At 35.3% G+C, this 22,048-nt stretch overlaps 1 protein-coding gene across 1 annotated transcript in view; it reads left to right on the top strand.

The window, feature by feature from the left end:
* The window catches only part of LOC129270428 (neurogenic locus notch homolog protein 1-like), a 60,182-nt gene that overhangs the window by 21,094 nt on the left and 17,040 nt on the right, over positions 1-22,048 (top strand). Inside the window, exons 12-33 of the mRNA XM_064105713.1 lie at positions 224-334; positions 774-884; positions 1,342-1,455; positions 2,885-2,998; positions 3,410-3,523; positions 4,481-4,594; positions 5,325-5,438; positions 6,037-6,150; positions 6,775-6,888; positions 8,257-8,376; positions 12,039-12,152; positions 13,094-13,204; positions 14,305-14,418; positions 15,010-15,123; positions 15,688-15,801; positions 16,438-16,551; positions 16,876-16,989; positions 18,097-18,210; positions 19,024-19,149; positions 19,540-19,653; positions 20,316-20,429; positions 21,669-21,788. Of these exons, the coding sequence (XP_063961783.1) occupies positions 224-334; positions 774-884; positions 1,342-1,455; positions 2,885-2,998; positions 3,410-3,523; positions 4,481-4,594; positions 5,325-5,438; positions 6,037-6,150; positions 6,775-6,888; positions 8,257-8,376; positions 12,039-12,152; positions 13,094-13,204; positions 14,305-14,418; positions 15,010-15,123; positions 15,688-15,801; positions 16,438-16,551; positions 16,876-16,989; positions 18,097-18,210; positions 19,024-19,149; positions 19,540-19,653; positions 20,316-20,429; positions 21,669-21,788 (2,523 nt within the window). The remainder of the gene's footprint in view (positions 1-223; positions 335-773; positions 885-1,341; positions 1,456-2,884; positions 2,999-3,409; positions 3,524-4,480; positions 4,595-5,324; positions 5,439-6,036; positions 6,151-6,774; positions 6,889-8,256; positions 8,377-12,038; positions 12,153-13,093; positions 13,205-14,304; positions 14,419-15,009; positions 15,124-15,687; positions 15,802-16,437; positions 16,552-16,875; positions 16,990-18,096; positions 18,211-19,023; positions 19,150-19,539; positions 19,654-20,315; positions 20,430-21,668; positions 21,789-22,048) is intronic.

The raw sequence follows: 22,048 nt of genomic DNA, 5'->3' as shown, positions 1-22,048 counted from the left end.
AAAACGTCATCTTATTATTTGTCTATACAAAGTATCACAGTCTTCATTTGGAAAATAATTAGTATTCTTAAAGAGCCTTATAAATTACACGAAGAATTACGTATTATGATGGCATATTGAATTCAGAATTTCACTGGTCCTGGAAGAAGAACTAAGAAACCAATGAATAGATGTTTCATCATCATTATTCTGAATCTTATAACATATATGTATGTCTTTAAAGATATCAACGAGTGCTCCCCAGATCCTTGTGTTAACGGACAATGTGCAGACTTAATCGATAGTTACCAGTGCACATGCGACCCAGGATATACTGGTGTGAATTGCGTCATAAGTAAGTACATTTTTTTATGCAAGCAATAGGTAGATATTATAGATGTATCAGGATAAATACAAAACCATGATAGGCCAATGATCACTGACCCTATATATGTGAATATTTGGTTTTGTGTTCAGTACGTCCAAAATTCTGTATTAAAACGGAAAATCACCTTCTTTTTCATAGCTTAATCTCAATTAAAATTAATAAATTATAGTTTCCATAAAGCTTAGCATAGAAACCACCCCTCCATTTCATGTTACTCATAATATGAATAGGCTTGGTACAGTTTTGCTGTGTACATCCAATCACATATCTTTGAATAGGGTCATCTAGGTCATCAAGTAAGGGCAGATAGATTCCTTTCTAAGGCAATCTAAAATTGAGTTATAAGAACATTTATTGAAGTCGTGACTCTTACTTTTATAATGATTTCTTTTTTATTCCACATAAGATATCAACGACTGTTTGCCTGATCCATGCGTTAATGGTGCTTGTACAGACTTGGTCAACGGATACAGATGCACGTGTATTTCTGGTTATACCGGAGAGAATTGTGACATCAGTAAGGGACAGTCTTTGTTATAAAACATATAATTATTAACTTTTGAGAACAGAAATAATTGTAAATATTGCTGATTATACTGTGATAATGGTAAATACATGTATTTTATCGTTTTCCCCACTCTAGAATGTCCAGTTACTAAATCGGACTTAAAAAAATAAAAATCATAAAACTAGCCTATTAAAGTAATTCCTCTTCATACTGCCAAAGTTTGAATCTGTGGAGCTAAGTAAAATACGAGATACAAAAGATTCTTTGACACCACTGGAGTGCTTGAAATAGTGAGATTGCAGTGGTGTGTTTTGGGGTAGCAGCTCACCAATAAGAAAAGTTTCAATAAAACCCTAAGCCTTATGATTATAAAGATATGATCGCTCCTACATTTGCTCAATAAATTTGTAATATTGATATATCATGAATGCCATGGTTTTGTCATGGTTCTTCTCATTTATTACAGATATTAATGAGTGCCAGTCTGCTCCATGTATGAATGGCGGTATGTGTGTAGACCTGGTGAGCATGTATAGGTGTGACTGTCTGGATGGATTTACAGGAGTTCACTGTGGCACAAGTAAGTTCATGTAGTACATGGAGCCAGTTCTACTTCAAGTTAATGATGGCAGTTTGAAATCATTCCGTAGTCTTTGTTTATCCCATACTTTTCCTCCCGCTTTCTAGGAATATATTTCCAGGAAGATATATCATGGATACCATCACTGAACAATGTTTGACCTACCGCAGTGAGATGAGCTAGATTTCTTAGCATAAATAAATGAAATTAGTATTTTCTCACCTGCAGCTGAACAATCTGTAACATTCAACCTGATGCAATTCTCATGCCATGGCATGCCGAGTATAAATTAAGTTTGATGAACTTCTTTGTCAAATAATAACTGTCAAGCAAAATATAAGAATATCAGAGGTTTTTTATCTACTGGTAACCACTGTATTTCCCTTGACCGGTTCCATGATTTTAGGGCTGCACTAGACCCCTATGGATATTTTATTGTTTGGAGATTAGACACGGCATCTCCACAATATATCAAATTTATATCATATACCTATAATTGCCTAAAATGCGCAAATGCTAATGATTGGCATAATGGGTGATTGGTTTAATAAAAATAAATCATGTTGGTGTAGATAGTATTGTTGAAGCTTGAAGATGATCAGTTTAATATGGGGGCAATGAGGGAAATATGAAAAAATGAGGTGGCAATAAGTTAGGGTGAAAATCATTCAGACTAATTCCGAGAACCTTTGAAAGTATTGAATTATTGTGATTGGAATGGAATAATCGATGCACAAAAATAAGGCTTTGATTGTTTGTTTGGGACAAGAGTGCCCCCTCCACACTCACACTTTCCCTGACCATGATTCTCACCTTGTTTAACAACGACTAGAGCAGTAGCATATTTTGCCATTTTTCACTACTATTGTTTTCAAGTCTTGCAAAACTTTTGAGATCTAGTTTGGGACACCTGGGTACATGGTTATGAAATTATCTTATATTGTGTAAGTGCGTATCAGACCCATATCATTTAAAAATATTTTGTCCACAATCAATGCAACTTCTGTTTCTAGCCCATATACATTACTGTATCATTATTTTTACTTAATTAAGGTGAATTATGCTCCGGAAAGTATTTAAATACAAAAGACACACATAACAAATACATTTAAAAACATGATGAGAATCCCACAGGGCTTCTATACAAATAGATGTTCAAAGGCCTTTATTCATAGAATCATTGCCAAAGTTTTAGTCCTTGTATAAGTTATTTATATGATTCATATAAAATCAAATATACATTTAGTAAAATTTGTATATGCAATCATGTAGATTACAACATTGTCTACCATGGCCATTCAAATTTGTGCTGCGATCGCTCAATTTGCGGCTAAATTCTTAAGGGTGGGGGCATGAAAAGAATTTTTAAAGAATATCACAGGCTTATAAGTGTTAAAATAAAAACGTTTTGTGTGTCATTTCTTTGCAGATATTGATGACTGTACTCCCAACACTTGCAGTAATGGAGGAACTTGTCTGGATCAAATAAATGGGTTCATCTGCGACTGTCCTCAAGGATTTCAAGGACTTCGTTGTGAAATTAGTAAGTTGTCAAAATAATGATTTTTTTTTTCTCCACATTTTATGATTGATGTCGAGGAACTGCCTGTATTTAATTTGTTGAATAAAGCAACAGGAAGAAAAGGTTAATGTGGTATAATATCTAGGCAACGATATAAACTGGGTTCCAAAAGAAACTTACCAAGCTTCATAAGCGCACTACACAAATTCCACTCAGAGAAAACTAACAAACTTTTGATACAGGCTAGCTTCAATAACCTTTACTATTAAAACACATGTCAATGATTAAGAGATCGGTTTAATCACAGAGAGGCTGTAGCCTTTCAAATCAATCAAATTCTTCTTCTTCTTCTTCTTCTTCTTCTTCTTCCCCTTCCCATACTTCTTAAATGAGTTTGTTAATTTTTTTTTCTTTTTGTGGCATTGCTTTCAGATATTGATGACTGTCTGCCTAATAGTTGCAACAATCAAGGAAACTGCAATGACGATGTCAACGGATTTTCTTGCACCTGTTTTGCTGGTTGGACTGGAGCCCTTTGCCTGATATGTAAGTACTTTTATTTTAATACTGTGAAATTTGTTACTGTAAGACATGAGAATGAATGGGAAGCCACTGGGAAAAGTGATTATGGTACATAAATATGCAGGTCACACCTTGTTGTGGTAGGTCCATGGTTCCACATTATCTCTCTGCGAAAAGGTCACTCGAGCTGTTTAGTCAAATTTTAACACATGTGTTCCAAATATAATTTTTCTGAATAAATTGAAAAAAATGTTTTTTACATATATATCTTGTGGTACATATGGCCACCAAATGGGAAAAGCTTTGGAAGTTGGAACAGGTTCCCCTTCGATCAGGAGGTACATGTATAATTATCGACACATCATCATATCTTTTAGAAAATGATGATATGCCATGCCTTGTGGAGAGGGCAATTTTTATTTTAGATTTATAAATTTTCTTTATCTAAATAGGTATTTAACACAGATTAGAATCTCTTACAATAACAAAAAACATTTCATCTTCACAGGGAGGCTGTTCCATAAATATATGCCAATATTGTCAGAAAGCAACCACCAAATGTCTAGAAAATATATATTTTTTACCCCTTTGGAAAGTTCTTTTAGGTTTCATTGATTTTTCTATTCCCCAAAACATTAATTTGAGATAAAATATGCATGAGCTATGAAATAAAAAAAATCTTAGTAGAAAAAGAACTTTTATTACAAAATTCTTGTGAAAATATAAGAATCGCTAAGGCCCTATAAAGTATTTTTCACGTTGTGGAAAAATTGTTATTTTGACGTTGGATATAAGATTTTCATTTAGTTTTTCATACAGTTAAGACTATTAACGAGCCAAGATTGGAATGGTCCTAGTTTTGAATTTAGTTTCAATTCAGCTATCAAATATTTTTTATAAGCCTGCATTTATACATTTATTATCAGTCATGAAAATATGTTTAATTATCAATTAAATCAAATTATTTCCCCCCTAAATCAGCCGTGGATGATTGCGTCCCCCAACCCTGTCTAAATGGTGGTTCATGTGTAGATGGCCATGTATCCTATACATGCAACTGTTTGCCTGGCTACTCTGGAACTACTTGTGAAATAAGTAAGTCTACTGTTGGAGGGTGTCACTCGATATCCTTCAATTAAATCCAATAACAATACCTGTTTTGCTTGTTCAAAGTTAATTATGCTTTTTAATACTCGAAACTATGCTCTAAGTGATTGCGGATTACATTTAAGTATTAACGACTTATTGGAAGAGAAAAAAAATAGTAGAAATCTGTTTTGCTCCAAAATATAACTATGCCAGTTTTGTGCCTTTTCACCGCTTACATGCTGAGTATTTGCGGTAGAAGCAGTCAAATTCATCAGCATCGAAAAGGGGTATAAGTAGCGATACTCAATGGCCAAAAGTCTATGTCATCATTTTATGTGGAAACAATGTTATAGTTTCTATTGTGTCAAATTTTTATTGGGATCCTTCATAACTTTCCAATGACATAAATACTTTTTCAGTTGATTTTGGTATTTTATTGTTCTCCTTGTACTACCATGAAATATCAAGCAAATAAAGCACAATTCACCCCTGGTCAAGGCCTATACATTTATGAAAACAGTGCATTACTCATTTTGGATATCACTGTATAATTATAACATAAAATAACTACTGAACGACTAGTGGAATTCTTTTGTAATATTTTCTTTAGGTTCACTGGAATAGTTTAGTATGTAAACGAAGTGTTGTTACACTACTGTAGGCGACAATTCACTTTGGAAATTGTTCATACTAGCATGAGAATAAAATGATTTTTTTCTATTTATCTCTACAATAGATGACAACGAGTGTGCTAGTAATCCATGCCGAAATAACGGAGCCTGTACAGATGGCATCAATTCATACACATGTTCCTGTCTCCCTGGATATACCGGTGTTAATTGTCAAATCAGTAAGTACATGTATATACCGAAGCCGAATGCTAATATCCACCTACCCTTTAGGTAATGAAGAAGTTGCGAATGTCAGTGAAATTTTATTATTATTGAGTTGGATTATTATCTCTAGAAATGATAAAATGGGAGAATATCACCAATAACGTTACCAATAGCACTCTAGAATTCTGTTCATTTGTGCAATTTTACTCTGTTAACTGCAGCATGTTCAATGCTATTTTCCACCTTTACGTCTAGTACATTTGAAAAAAAAATCCTCAAAATGCCATTTTTTCACAAAAGTGAAAATAAATTACCCATAAGTTCTATATATCAACAAGTGCATTATTTCAAGGATGCATTAAAGGAACAGCAACAATAATTTTAAAGTAACATTAAAAATAGGATGGACTTTTCCATGCTGTCCAGGAATGCTCATGGCGCTATTGTAAAAAATTATAACAAAAGTACAGTGGAACTATTCCGAAGCTGATGTTGACATTGATTTCTCTATGTGATAATGCTATCATGAAATTATAATTATGATGATTTATTTGACATAGTCAGAATGGAGTATGTAATAAAGTTTTAAAATGTAATTCTATTTGCCTGCAGACATCGATGAGTGCCAACCAAATCCTTGCCTCAATGGAGGAAATTGCATTGATGAAGTCAATGGCTTTAGATGTTCTTGCACTGCTGGATGGACAGGGGTGGTGTGTAATGAAGGTAAGAAACTTGTCTTCTTCACATCAAATTTCTTTCGGATAGTTTGTTCTCTTTCCTCCATCCCCCACTATTTCTCCTCCCTTTTCCTGCTTTACTTTTGCCAGGATATGCTTTTTTTAGAACTACATGAGGGGAGGACTGTCTGTATCAGTTTTCATCATCCTGTTTTTTTGAGCAAAATGAGAGCGAAATCAGTACCGGAATTTGGGAAGGGGGGGGGGGGGACAGTCGTGCAGAGTACACAAAGCCCCCCCCCCCCCCCCGAAAGTGTAGAGATTTTAAGTTTGCTTGTCAGGAAATGATTAACTTAAAACCTCTACTAGAATGAAGTAATGCAATTTCCACGGTGTTTGAAAAAGGATTGTTATGCGATAATTCGTCAGATTTTATTTCGGTAGTTCAATGTTTAATAAAATCACATAATTTAAAATCAAACTTGCACCTAATAACATATTCATATTATGAGACGTTATCAAAATACTGTACATTAAATCGATACTAATTTCTTAGATACAAACGATAGTTTTTACACCGACTATCCATGTGTTCTCTGTAATTTTATTAGTCTGATGAATTTCAGATGAACTAATTCCTGGAAGATTGCCATTGTTTTTGCATTATTAGATATCGACGAATGTGCGTCCGGGCCATGCGTGAATGGAGCAACTTGTCAGAATGGACAGAATATGTTCACTTGTATTTGCGCCCCTGGCTACACAGGAACTATATGCTCGCAAGGTAAGCATACCTATACGACATGTTTTTCATATTAGCTTTGACACAGCAACAAAAAGAATTGCATATTTTTTTTCCAATGTTTGATAAATACGCCTTTATGATGTTCTTTTTATATTATTGTTTTTTAAGGAAGAAGGGCACTTGGAAGAAAACTTGTTGATCAATTAATTATGTAACTGAACATATTACTCTTTACAGGGACAACCACCAGTTTCCATAGGCAATGGGTATATTAGACTAAGACTAAGGGGCAGAGTTGCCCTACTTTTTAAGTTCTTTCCACCTCATGCTGTGTGACCATATGTTGGTGATAAATAACCCAATATTTTTACATTTAATTATTATTATTTGATTATTTTTACCATGTTGACAATTCATGTCTAAGTGATTAAGGATCTAACCGATGAGATGGATTTACTGCATATCCAAGACTAATCATTATCACATCGTAAATGTTTGCACAACTGCTCTAAATATTTGACACCATTATGATTTTTAACCAATCAAGCCATTTGAATTCTCTGGAAAACTTAACAAAGAGTCTTGTAATGCTGTGGTTTCGATTTTATTTCTTTGAGAGCTCTGTTTGTAGAATTGATAGATCTATCAAGACTTATTTGCAAAAATTGTATTGCAGCTGACTGTAGCTTGGTGTGAGGCGGGAATGTCTTATAGAGCGCTATCTATTCTTTCTGCCTGTGTCTCTGTTTTTTTTAATACCTTTTCAATTTTTACAATTCGCCAGCCTGGACAACTTTTGACTAGTACCTGAATATATAAAAATATAAAATATTATATATATATATTCATATAATAAACAAATGATTTAGTAAATGCCGTATAAATAAAATTGTAGATTTTAAAAGGAGTGTAGCTCTAAAAAATGAAAGGTAAAGTAACACTCCTTTTAAAATATACGATTTATTTCTACGGCATTTACTAAACCGTTTGTGATTATTTCATTCCACATGCTGAAGCAGACTATTTCTATATATATATATATATATATATGTATATATATATATATATATATATATATATATATATATATATATATATATATATATATATATATATATATATATATAAATGTGTGAAGTTATACATGTACAACAGCTTTAGCAACTCTTTTATTTAATATTGTAAAGAAATGGATGAAGAGAACAATGGTAGGCGTAGCTTAAATCAAGGTTCCCCAGAGCTATCTACCCTTTGGAAAAATTGGTGATGCCGAAAAAATGTCCCTGCCGGGAATCGAACCCGGGCCCCCATATATATAATGACATTAAAGGTAAATCATTGATCATAATGAAAGTAGTATGACCCAACTAAAATGGCCCAATTCAATTTTCATTCATTTTTTTTCAGATATCGACGAATGCGTAGTAAATAATAATCCATGTGGCTCGTTTGGGTTTTGTAACAACGGCAGAAATGTCTACACCTGCACCTGCATTCCCGGATATACTGGAGTCCATTGCGACATTGGTAATATTCCTTTTCGTCTTGCTTTTTTGGTATTTCAAATTGAACCATTGACATTTCGTTAATGGGCAATTTTTTTGTTACTATATCAGTTTGACAGAGGTTTGGTAGGAAAATAAACTGGCATTGAATGTGCATATGCTAGTGTCGCTTTTCAATGCTACAATTCCGTCCCTTTTTCTCAAAGCTGGGTTCAATATAGAGGGCTGCAGTGCCTGTGCAATAATAGAAAGGTCATACTCTATTATTCACTAAATACCTTATGGCTTTTGCTAAAAAACACCATTCGCCCATGCCTAGCATATTTATCCAGATACATGGTTTTATTTTTCTTAAATGAATAATTTGTCAGTCTTTAGATGGAGAGATTTGCCAGACATAATTTTTAAAGGTATCATGAATTATAATGAAGTGGTAGTGTTATATAAATGCAGAAATTCTGCGCATGCAAAAACATACCATTTTCTTAAAATATGAGATGGAAGATATAAGTTCTTGAATGTATGCATGTGATTATGTTGTTAATGTACACTACTCAAAAAAAGTTAAGGACCACTTTTTAAAACGTACATAAAGATTTTATACAAGGTGTTTTATTTCTGGAAATACCTCAGTACAACTGTCCTAAATGTCCTTAAACACGCTGTAATCAATTTCACGCATGGGTGGTTTCAGTTGTTGCACAATGTCTCTCGCATCACTGCACATCCTGAAAAGTGGGCCCCGAGGGGTATCAGCTACCGACATGAAGTGGTAAAAAACGAATGTTTGAGTGTCTTTCAGGCAGTTCAGTAACGAGTGTGACCTCCTCCTGCAGCAATAACGGCTTCACAGCGCTGTCTCATGGAGCTGATGAGGCGATTGATGTCTCTGACGTCCAGTCCATCCCATGCAGCCTCCAGAGCCACACCCAGCTGCTGCAGTCCAAGTGGATGGGCTTCGAGTTGGTCGAGACTCCTCCCCATCATGTCCCAGACGTGCTCTATCGGGTTTAAGTCCGGGGACCTCGCTGGCCACTCCATACGCTCAATCCCCTGGCCCTCAAGGAACTCGGTCACCACCCTAGCTCGGTGGGCACGGGCATTGTCATCCATGAAAATGATGTTTTGTCCCACATTTTCTGCAAATGGCACCACTATAGGTTCAAGGACCTCATCCCTGTACCTCACTCCTGTCATTGCTCCCCCTGGGACCACGTAGAGACGAGTACGGTTGGCGTAGGTGATGCCTCCCCACACCATGACGCTGCCTCCCCCATAACGGTCATGTTCTGCAATACAGGGGTCTGCAAATCTCTCTCCTGGTCGCCTCCAGACTCTCGAACGTCCATCATTGTGGTCAAGGGAAAATCTGCTCTCATCTGTGAACAGAACTCTACGCCATTGCTGTCTGGTCCATCTGACATGCTCCCGGGCCCAGTTGAGACGAATTCTTCTGTGAGCAGGGGTGAGTGGGACACACTGAGCTGGCCGTCTGGCATGCATATTGGCTCTGTGAAGTCGGTTACGGATTGTTTGAGTGGAAACAATCACTCCAGTTGCTGCAGCGAAGTCATTGTGAAAGCGGTTGCGGAGGCTGAGATTCGTCAAGTAGTCTCTACAATCAACAAATTGCTGACAACAGCAATGCCAAGATACAGCTGTCCAGGATGCCATCAAACACAATGAAATCAATTTCACACATGCAGTTCTTTCATGATGTCTCTGGCATCATTGCAATGTGCCCGTACAAAAGTGGGCCATAAGACAAGTGTCTTCCAAAGCATTTTCCGTCTTTAGTCTGTACAATCAACAACTTGTCTACAACAGCAATGCCAAGACACCACCTAAGTGAAACAGATGTAGCCAGAGCCCTAGGGATGCTGGAAGCTGGCCTCAGTCAGCGAAGAGTAGCCAGAATGTTGGGCGTGTCACACAGTGTCATTAGCAGAGCAAATCAAAGACACCGAGAGACAGGGCTATACTCCGAGAGACCCCGCAGTGGCCGACCAGTTTCGACAACCCCTAGAGATGATCGCTACTTGACGAATCTCAGCCTCCGCAACCGCTTTCACAGTGCACGCCGCCTCAACAATAACTTCGCTGCAGCAACTGGAGTGATTGTTTCCACTCAAACAATCCGTAACCGACTTCACAGAGCCAATATGCATGCCAGACGGCCAGCTCAGTGTGTCCCACTCACCCCTGCTCACAGAAGAATTCGTCTCAACTGGGCCCGGGAGCATGTCAGATGGACCAGACAGCAATGGCGTAGAGTTCTGTTCACAGATGAGAGCAGATTTTCCCTTGACCACAATGATGGACGTTCGAGAGTCTGGAGGCGACCAGGAGAGAGATTTGCAGACCCCTGTATTGCAGAACATGACCGTTATGGGGGAGGCAGCGTCATGGTGTGGGGAGGCACCACCTACGCCAACCGTACTCGTCTCTACGTGGTCCCAGGGGGAGCAATGACAGGAGTGAGGTACAGGGATGAGGTCCTTGAACCTATAGTGGTGCCATTTGCAGAAAATGTGGGACAAAACATCATTTTCATGGATGACAATGCCCGTGCCCACCGAGCTAGGGTGGTGACCGAGTTCCTTGAGGGCCAGGGGATTGAGCGTATGGAGTGGCCAGCGAGGTCCCCGGACTTAAACCCGATAGAGCACGTCTGGGACATGATGGGGAGGAGTCTCGACCAGCTCGAAGCCCATCCACTTGGACTGCAGCAGCTGGGTGTGGCTCTGGAGGCTGCATGGGATGCACTGGACGTCAGAGACATCAATCGCCTCATCAGCTCCATGAGACAGCGCTGTGAAGCCGTTATTGCTGCAGGAGGTGGTCACACTCGTTACTGAACTGCCTGAAAGACACTCAGACATTCGTTTTTACCACTTCATGTCGGTAGCTGATACCCCTCGGGGCCCACTTTTCAGGATGTGCAGTGATGCGAGAGACATTGTGCAACAACTGAAACCACCCATGCGTGAAATTGATTACAGCGTGTTTAAGGACATTTAGGACAGTTGTACTGAGGTATTTCCAGAAATAAAACACCTTGTATAAAATCTTTATGTACGTTTTAAAAAGTGGTCCTTAACTTTTTTTGAGTAGTGTATTTCGCTAGGAATATTAAATCATACCCATGAATTCATTTGGGAAAGTTTATGTAATCCCAACACAGATTACTGTTTCATTCAGAAATCTTTTGTATGGAATACATGTTTTCCTCCTTCAATTTGACCCTAATAGCTTTCGTTTGTTTCTTTTCTTAAAAAAAGCAAGTATTATTTCATAAGATCAACTCTTTAATCTATTGTTATTCATTCAACATTAGTTAAATATATATTTATGTTATAATGTTCATTATGTTAAAGGTACATACCTTTAGTCTACTCCTAAACTTTCCCCATTCCTCCTTTTGCCATTACTTCTCCCTCTGTATACATTTCTTTTTGTATCCCCTTTCCAATATTATACATTGGCATACTTTGTTGTTGTTTTTTATTGTTTTGCTTTTTGTTTACTGAAATTTTACTCTGTATAAATTCATGTAAATCAGCCTTTGGCTGCTAATTGAATTTTTATCACAATAAATACCATCTATCTATCTATCAATTTATCTATCAATCTTTCAAATGTTATGTGTCTTGTCCTAATGCTGTAATTCTCTTTTGTACATAGAAATTGACCTGTGTATAAACGATCCATGTTCTAGCAGCTCGACCTGTGTTAACTTCAGGACTTACTACGAATGCCAATGTGCTCCTGGCTACGAGGGCGCCAACTGCGATATAAGTAAGTGAATTATTTTCTGATCTCGAGCTAAATCTGTTTTCATTCACTGAAAATTTTAAGTCAGATTATCGACACTTTGTATGTATTTTATTTGATGAACTGGTGAAGCTAAATCTTACCGATTTATGAATTTTCCACTTTTTCCCTTTGGCTTTATCATGATTTTTTTTATTGATTTAAGTACAAAAATATTTGACCGACAAAGTTCCCATTTAAAAAAGTGAAAAATACATTTGAAAACACGCTCCCTCTCATATATACAGTGCGTCCCAGAAAAAAATGAAACCGAGATTAAGCGATGATATATTTTCGGCCATTTGTCTATTGTATTTGTGATTAAGTTATGATAAATCATCGATAAATCTCGGTTTCGTTTTTTGTGGGACGCACTGTATATATGTTCATGATAAAATACACAATTCTAATAAAAAAAACATTGTTAAATATCAGATTTCAGATTAATATGCTGCTACTGATGTAATGTTATACCCAGATAAAGTACACAAATCGAACAAATTTTAAGCTTCATTTAAAAAAAAAATCGATGGAGGTAGATGCCAATTGATTCTGAAAATTGACATACAGATTATAGATTACATCATGGGTAATCAAATCCAGGAGTGCCTACATTTCTGTTTACTTTGTAATTGATGATTTATGTGGAGTCAAGATATGGTTTCAATAAATTTAACTGGCACATGTACATCCAATGATCATATCCATCAACAGTAAACAGAAAATAATATCCTTCTTGCAACTGCAGAATAACAAGATTCTGCCCTTTACCCTCCCCCACCCTCCCATCTTCTTTTTGTATGTCTCCCTCTTTCTTTCTCCCTGTATTTATCCCTCTCCTCTCTACCTATCCCTCTTTATCTCTCCCTCTTTAATTTTCTCTCCCCTGTTTTATTATTTTGCTCTCTCTTTACTTCCCTGAATAGATATCAATGACTGTATTGGAGAACCTTGTAATTTTGGTGTATGTCAGGATCTGGTTAATGATTACAACTGTATTTGTGATGCTGGCTGGACAGGCAGAAACTGTGAAATAAGTAAGTACCACATCCTATCAATTATGTAATACATGTAATGTATACAGGCAATTCAAAGGGAGATGTAATCCTGTTCCCAATATTTCTGTGTGTTTCTGTACCTGCATTGTGTTTTGCTTTTCTTTGTACCATCTACTTATTAAAAAGTACATTACATTTGTATTATCAATTGAAGTATCTTATGCCAACAATGTGCTATTTTAAGTATGCAATTGGTAATGCCATCAACAAAAACTGATTACAAATAATGAAGATACCTCATAAATTCAAATATATATCACACCGATACCTGTTGTGGATTGATATACCGTTGTATAAGCCTCTTGAAATCTAGGAATTGGGGAATTTAAGAAAACCAGCATGATTGCTTTTTACCAATGTTGTTGGAACATTGTGACCAGGCAAAGGTGAGGAGGGAAAGCAGAAAGAAGGCCCAAGAAAAATGCATCATTATGACTTTAACTATGCATATTTTGAATACTGGCCATTTTAATAAAAATTAATGATTTCATGGAATCCTTTCAATAATGAATAAAATATGGGGCTTATTCTTGAATTTAAAGGAATGTAATGTTGTTAAGGTGTGGTTAGGTTTGTGGTATTTTACTTAAATAAATATGGCAGTAAAAAATGTCTAAGGATTAGTCTTTCAATACATTTTTCAATATCTATGATATACAGCTTTATTCCAAAGCACTTAAAAAGTATGGATAAGGGAAGTGTTATGTGTTATGTAAGCAATTATAGTTGTCATTATTATTGTCGTTTTTAATTTCCAATCCCCAAAGAATAATAATAATAAAGAGAATAAAATGATACAACAATCAGTAAAATTTTAACTTGAACATTACTTTGTACATCCACACATGTTTTTGCAAGATTTATTTTGGCAATCGACACAAACTACAGGTTTCAAGGGTTACAAGAGGCACTCTTTATAGATGAGGTACAACTTATAAAAATATAATGGTGTACAACAATTGTTTCACAACATGCTTTAAATTATATTCAACATTCTCTAATTAGGTTGAGGCATTTTTGTCCAAAAATTAATCTCACATCAATGGATACTAATGATCATAATTTGTTTGATTTTGCAGATATCGACGAATGTGCAAGTGATCCTTGCTTAAATGGAGGAATATGCAGAGATAAAGTTAACGGGTTTGAATGCATCTGCACCACTGCATATGAAGGCGTGATCTGCGGAGACGGTATGTAGGGTGATAGGGAGCATTACATGGTATAAGTTACTGCTAATCAAGGTCTATGATTGGCTGAGAGTAATGTCAAATATCACTGATCCCTGTTCTCAAACAAGAAATCTGGCACGGAGCTCAATCATTCATGGAATTTCCTGCCATATGCCAATGTACTTTTTGATAATTTTGAGTCATAAACCTTTTCATACAACACTTTGTATTACGAATGTGGGTTTAAAAAGATAATGATGGTGTATGATATTTATTGTAAGACTTATATACTTGAAAGCATAAGTCATGTTGTGATATGGATTTGTAAAAAGTAGCAGACTATTTAGAAGCGTTTATAGAGTTGGTTTTTTTTTTATAAGAATTATGTTTTTATATGATCTAATATGTTATGTTTTTAAACACGCCATGAATGGTGCACCACAATGTTTTAATTGAAAGACTTGTAAAAGCTATCAAAAGCAAGTTACCTCCTGCTAATAAAAGCTACAAAAAATGACACGATTCCCTTTTTTTGGTTGAGAATCGAAGAGCATGAATGTTTCAGCTTGATTAATGAATAATTGAAACTCACTTTGCTTTCACTCTAACCAGAGGTCAACCCATGTATATCTAATCCTTGCTTAAACGGAGGAGCCTGCAACGATCTGGACACTTACTTTACATGTGATTGTGTTGCGGGCTATAGTGCATTCGACTGCTCAGTAGGTAAGTTAGGGCTAATCGCATGATAAAATTGTGCCATCAATATGGTGCACCAACATGAAATACCATTCTCATCTTGTTAAAGCCAAGAAATATGTTAATACCATTTTATTTCCATTGAAACCCCCAAAAGAAGAAAGGAAGTAAATGAAATGTGATTATGAATGTGTTTTAATCAGCATCGTCATTGTTTGTGATACACAGAGTAGCAAACCAAAGACACTAAATCTTAATCTAATGATGATAGTAATGATGAAGACGATGGTGATGATGATGCTGATAATATGTGATGATGATGATGATGATGATGGTGGTGGTGGTGGGATGATAATGATGATGAGGATGATGAGGAGGATGATAATGATGGTGGTGGTAGTGATGATAGATGATGATGATGATAATGATGATGATGTTGCATTTCATTCCTTGAGAGGTCCAAGAATAAAATGATGACATCCCATATGTTCTATTAATGAAAAAAAGCTATTAAACACTTTATCACGTTTAAACATTCACCTGAATATTGTCGTCTCTCAATGTTTATGACTTTTATTATTGTGTCTGTAGACATAAACGAATGTTCCAGTGGTCCTTGCCGGAATGGAGCTCAATGTACTGATCTTGTTGCTGACTACAGGTGCACCTGTCTACCAGGATACTCTGGAAAACAGTGTGGAGAGGGTGAGTGAACATTTTCTCTCTCTCTGTTATGTAGATGCTTGTGATTTCTAGTTGTGTTAACAAGTCCCAACATATTGGCCCATCATATAAAATTAAAACTATTTTAGAAATCAATGCCTAGTATTTTAGAGATTCCTTAAATATGAGTCCAAAGAGTGTGCCTCATGAGCTTTTAAATAATATTACAAGTGATATTCGTTCAATTTCATTAAACCGTCCAATTTATAACATTATAGTCAAATTTTGATAAGGCCTATATCATCTGAAACTGAAGACTAAGTATGTTGGAGGGGGGGGGGGGTAGTACTACATATCAAGGAGTGTGTTGTGTAGCACTAAAAGAGTGAATTTTCTCAATATATTAAAGATGGAGGCTTATATTTTTGATGAATCAAGTGAAGGGGAGATTTTATTGATTTGTTGGAAAGAATCTAAAACAGATTAAAAGAGTGCATACATATTATTTATTTGAGATTTTGAAGAAAACAGATCAGATTGAGTATAGTTTGTATAGATATTCTCATATTTTCATTTAATTTGGAATCAGAAACTTTGGAAATAATTAAGAGCTTCTTTCAGAGGTCAACGTGTCTTTAATATGTTTTTGTATTTCTCCTCTTAATTTTTTTTGTATAGATATCAATGAGTGTTTGTCTAGGCCTTGTCAGAATGGTGGGGAATGTGTGGATCAAGTCAATTCTTTTGTTTGCCGCTGTCGACCAGGCTATACTGATAATTTGTGCCAAACAAGTAAGTTTTTATTCCTCCTGCTCTTCTCTTCATTCTTTGCCATTTGACATGGCTTCTTTTTTCACATGACCGAATCTCTGACATTAATCACTGCAAAAAGCCATGGCATTATGATCTCAGAGAACCACGCCAAACGTTTTACTATTAGTGTTGGACTATACATTATGTTGAATGCGTATTCAGTGTTCAAACTTTAAAGTGTAATTGAATACACGAGGGTGTACTTTTCTTGCAACAGTGTTTACAGTGTCACCTCCTGTCATGTACAGTTTTGTTTCTGTACCTTAATTAGTTACTGACAATCTCTTCTGTCATTGATCCCAGATATTAATGAATGTGCCAGTAGCCCATGTTTGAATGGTGGTACCTGCCGTGATCAGATCAATAAGTATGTCTGCGACTGCCCAGTGGAATGGACTGGAGACCGTTGTGAGATAAGTAAGCATGACACATTTTTTTTTTCACTCTCCTGATGATTAGTTTGCCAGCTTTCTCATCCAGTGAGAATCACTGTGATGTAATATTGAAAATGAATTGTAATAGGCTTAACGTTGCACAAAATGATCCAATATGTAATATATTATCTTGAGGTGGAATACTCATAGAGTGATAGTAAAAGAGAAATTGATGTAAAGATATTTGAGAAAAAACAACCTTTTTTTTTTATTAATGACATTTGTTGTGCATCTTAGGCTGTGACTATGTACCTATAAAATCAATATGGCTTTTACGCCAAATGTAAGCTTACTCATGCACTGATTTTGTTTGCAAGGATTTTATCATACATTGATCATGCATTCATGATACAGTATATTTTGCAACTTTGATATGACAGCTGGTGAACATTTATTGCCAAGTGTGGATTGCTCACTGAAAGATAGGTTTAATAATTTTGACATGGGTGTGTCACAAAAAGTTGAATGCAGCTAAAAATCCCACTGAATTTCCAAGTTCAAAAACCGTTTTGTATGTATGCCTGACCAAATTTTCCATGGGATGAACACTATTGATAGTCAACATCTGCAAGTCACACTCGTCTCTTTCCGTAATTTTGAAATACACGGTTGTTTAAATTGTAAGGTACAAGTTGGACAGTAACCCTGCTGAAGGTCAAAGTAAATATACAAATTCAAATAAAATTGTTATGTGAAAGAATGAGTGAAAAAAAATTTGATAATCTATTCAAATCAGATATCTGAGATTGTCAATAAATGTTTGCATGTTGTGGATTCCTGTACATTTAATGTATTCTCTGAAGTAAACAATTAAAGGAGAGTCTTCAGTTTCAATGATCCTGTCAAATATATGTTGCATCTTGGTACTGATGTGCATAATATACACATATATTCACCCTAGACTAGTTATTTCTTACATTTCTATTTTTCTTTCTTAGACTTAGAGTCAGTACCATTGAATTAGTCTCCCACCACACCATCATTTCATGATAATTAGTAGAAGGGGATGTTTAGCCCCCACCCCTACCACCCAAGGAAGGGTAGATTGTGACTGCTAATGTGTGTATTTACTGTTTGCTTTCTGTAACAGGTGCCCGATTTTGTTTCAGTGCACCCTGCCAAAATGGGGGAACATGTAAGGAGGGCGAGGATGACTTCAGTTGCATTTGTGCACAGGGCTGGACTGGCGATATTTGTACTGAAGGTAGGCTTTCGTTGTGATAAAATGCAGAATGCAAATTAGTACTGAATTTCTTATTTTTCTTTTATGCTGATCCCTTCTATCTTTTAGTAACTAATCACAAAGGAGTGAAATATGTTCTTGGAGATCATGAAGAAAATTGAGAATATTATGTAATTCTTAAAAGAAGTGTTAAGCATCTAATGATTTATCAAAATAACTGAGATCCGCATCCTTTTTTTCATTAGTATTGTAGTAAAAGATCATTACTCAGATTATTACTGAACGATTATCATTATTCATGAAGGGATAATGTTTTAAGAATATTATTTTTTTTTCTATTACCATTATTGTTTCACTTAGTTTTGTCTCCAAAGTAATTATCACTATCATTGTGATCAGTATGATGAAAATTATCATACATTGATTGCTCATTGAATTATTATTATGATTCCTAATATTGTTTATATTCTTAAGCATCATCATCATCACCATGACTTAAGTAGCAATTCAAGTAGAATACAAATCTCTGAATAAATGATATTGAATCTTGTCAGCTAGACCAACAATAAACAATATTCGAAGAGTGGTTCCAGTTCTAATGCTGGTCGCTTCTTCAGCTTTCTATTTATATTAAAAAACAAATTTAATATTTCTTCCTTTAACCCAGGACGATAATATTACAAAAACCGCGAAATTGTTTTCATAAAGTGTAAAAACATACATAGGTATACATAAATGAATCAGAAAATCATTGGTTAAATGCATCAATACATCGAAATCAAGAACTTTTCAGAAATAAAAATCAGTATTCATATTTCTTTCTATCATTTTCAGATATTGACGAATGTCTAATTTTGGATTCACCATGCTTTAATGGAGGGACGTGTATCAATGGACCCAATGTGAATGAGTTCACTTGTTTCTGTACTTCGGCTTGGACAGGCGACAGATGTGAAATCAGTATGTATTTAGTTCCCATACAACAGTTATATTCATTGAAACCTTCAACATTTATTGTACTGCCAGGACAGAGGAATGATTGTTAACGGTAATTGGGTGAACTGTGGAAATATTATGTGATCCCCTCGGGGGAATAATATTCTTGACCTATGCTTCATTAAGAATCCCTCAATAGCTATTTGATCCACATTTGTACCAGGAATCCAAGACTCTGTGATCATGATGGCGTCCCTATGATTCTTGTTAACACTGAGTCCCTGATTAGTAGACTTGGATTCTGACTAAAACATGGCATAACTATTAATAAAAAAGACATACATTGACATTCATAATTAGAGACCTTTAGACAAATGACAATTTTCCTCACCCCCCATTTTTTTTACATTCTAGACGTCGACGAATGTCTGAGTAGCCCTTGTATGAATGGTGGATCTTGTACGGACCAAGTTGGTGGCTATACATGTGCCTGCCCACCGGCATGGACTGGACCACGCTGCCTGATGGGTAAGTAAAAATTCACTAAGCTCACCAAAAATATGTGATCGGTACCCAACTCGGTTCATCAACAACTGCCATTTTTCTTATTTGTAACATAATAACCAAAATAATCATCAGGAATATACACACGTGTTAGTTAAACGTAGCAGCTAGGAGCATAAGTCAAAACAGGAATTAATTGTTGTTCATCGTAAGGTTGTTATGATGCCACTTTGATGATTACTGTTTTTACTCTGCTTTTTAAGGAGAGGCTCATAATAGCCTAATCTAATTTCAACTTAGATTCTAAGACAAAAATTAAGAATTTCAGTTCTTGAACTTGGCAGTAACTGTAAGGTTGTTTTACACTTCTCATCATTATCATCATTTATTTCAGGCAACACTTTCCTTCTTACGAAGAGTTACTGATTCTCATATGATGATGATCATAGTAACAATACTAATAACAATGAAAATTATTATAATTTTATTGATAATAATGATAATAATAATAATAATATTAACAATAACTTAATAATAATGTCAATGATGATGATGATGATGATGACACTCATTATTATGATGACAATAGCAATAATAAAAGTAATTATACAATTACAATTATAACAATGCAATGATGAATATCAATGATAATAATAGCTCAATTAATTTACACTGACACATTGCAGAGGTGCAGTTTTGTATCAGCAACCCCTGTAAAAATGGTGGGACCTGTACAGATGAGAATAATGGCTATAGGTGCACCTGTGCTGCTGGATACCAAGGAATTCGGTGTGGAGTTGGTAAGCCATTCTTTGATAACCATATCTCAACTCAATGTGACAGTGTACTTACGAACTTTGATACATTTTAATTTAATACTGTTTACAACATGTTAGCATAGTCTTTGATTTTCAAGTAAATTATGTGTTTTTGATGTAATATACCATGCAGTGTACTATTTCTTTTTCTTGTTTTGTTGATTTACCTCGTACTAGCTGATGTGCATTTGAAATGAATCATCAAATTATTAGTAACAGTTATCTTACTTATCCAGCGACACCTCAAGATACTAGTATACATTGATATGATAAAAAGAAGAATCATTACTGCTTTAAGAAAAGTATAATTTTCGCCAGACAAAGTCTAAAAAAGAGAATACAAGATAGATATCTATAAAATATTTCTGTAACAATAGTGAAAATTAATTTAAGAATACAATTGGATGCATAAAGAAATGAATAGTTTTTTGAAAAAAATATTTCTGTCTACATCCTCAGTGAGTATATCTTTTATTGAAAAAATAAAGAAAAACAGATAATTAGAAAATGAATGATCCAGAGAAAAACTGAGAGTAATGTTGATTCATGCCTTGGTGAGTACATCAAAGACTATCTAAAAACTCATAAAATTTCAAAATGATGAAAATGATTTAATTTGCATTATAATCAACAACGATCACTTTCTCGCTAACGTAAGATATTATATAAGGACTCAATGAACCTTAAAATGATTCCATGAATGTTTATTAATACACAGAGATAATTTTGATGCAATATAGAGAGTAATTTTTCTACTTCTGCTTTTATACTTCCTTTTTCTAACCAATGATGTTATTTGTATTATGATATTCTAAAATATTGTATTATTTTGATATGTATGTAATGACATGAAGGTCCGGTTTCTGAACTCCAGCCTATCTTAGGCCATGGTCTAACACTGTGCTAAAATTATGGAAGCCGAAAATGTCAACCATGTGTTAACATTGTATGTTTTTTAATGTCCACTATGCTCTTGATGCTATAGTGGTAAATATAACTGATTCAGCTATTATTCACAGAAAGTTGTGAAAGATCTGAGGAACAAATGAGCTGAAAAATCGAACCTGTATTGTTTAAGATTTGTGTCGCCATTTGCTATCCATTGTTAAACCACAGTTTTAGTCCAGAGTTTAAATTAAACCCGAGTTCAAAATACGGACCTATGAATGCTTTTAGAGAATTTTACATTCAATAGTTCATTTCTCATGTTTTATCATGCAGAGATTGATGAGTGCTTAACCACTGTACAACCATGTAACTCCAATGGTGTCTGCAATGATATGGTGAATGACTTCTCCTGCACATGTTTCAGTGGATGGACAGGCAGTCGCTGCCAAATCAGTAAGTTACCATCATCATTATCGTTCTTTTTATTATATTTTTGGTCCCTCTAGTTGGCAGTGAGATAACTCTCTCCCATAGGTTGCAAAACACATTTTGAAATTCGAGGGAGACAGGCCATATTTTTTTTTGTTGCTCAGGGATCGCAGCCTATGGATTGCTGCCCATGACCATCACTGATTGTTTTCTTTGTTATTGCTTCTTCTTCTCCTCCTCCTCCTTTATTTTCTTTTTCTCCATCTGGCTATTCTCCTGATATT

The sequence above is a fragment of the Lytechinus pictus genome, chromosome 10 (genome assembly GCF_037042905.1).
Source record: "Lytechinus pictus isolate F3 Inbred chromosome 10, Lp3.0, whole genome shotgun sequence".
NCBI lineage: Eukaryota > Metazoa > Echinodermata > Echinoidea > Temnopleuroida > Toxopneustidae > Lytechinus > Lytechinus pictus.
This window is presented reverse-complemented; position numbering and strand designations above follow the sequence as displayed.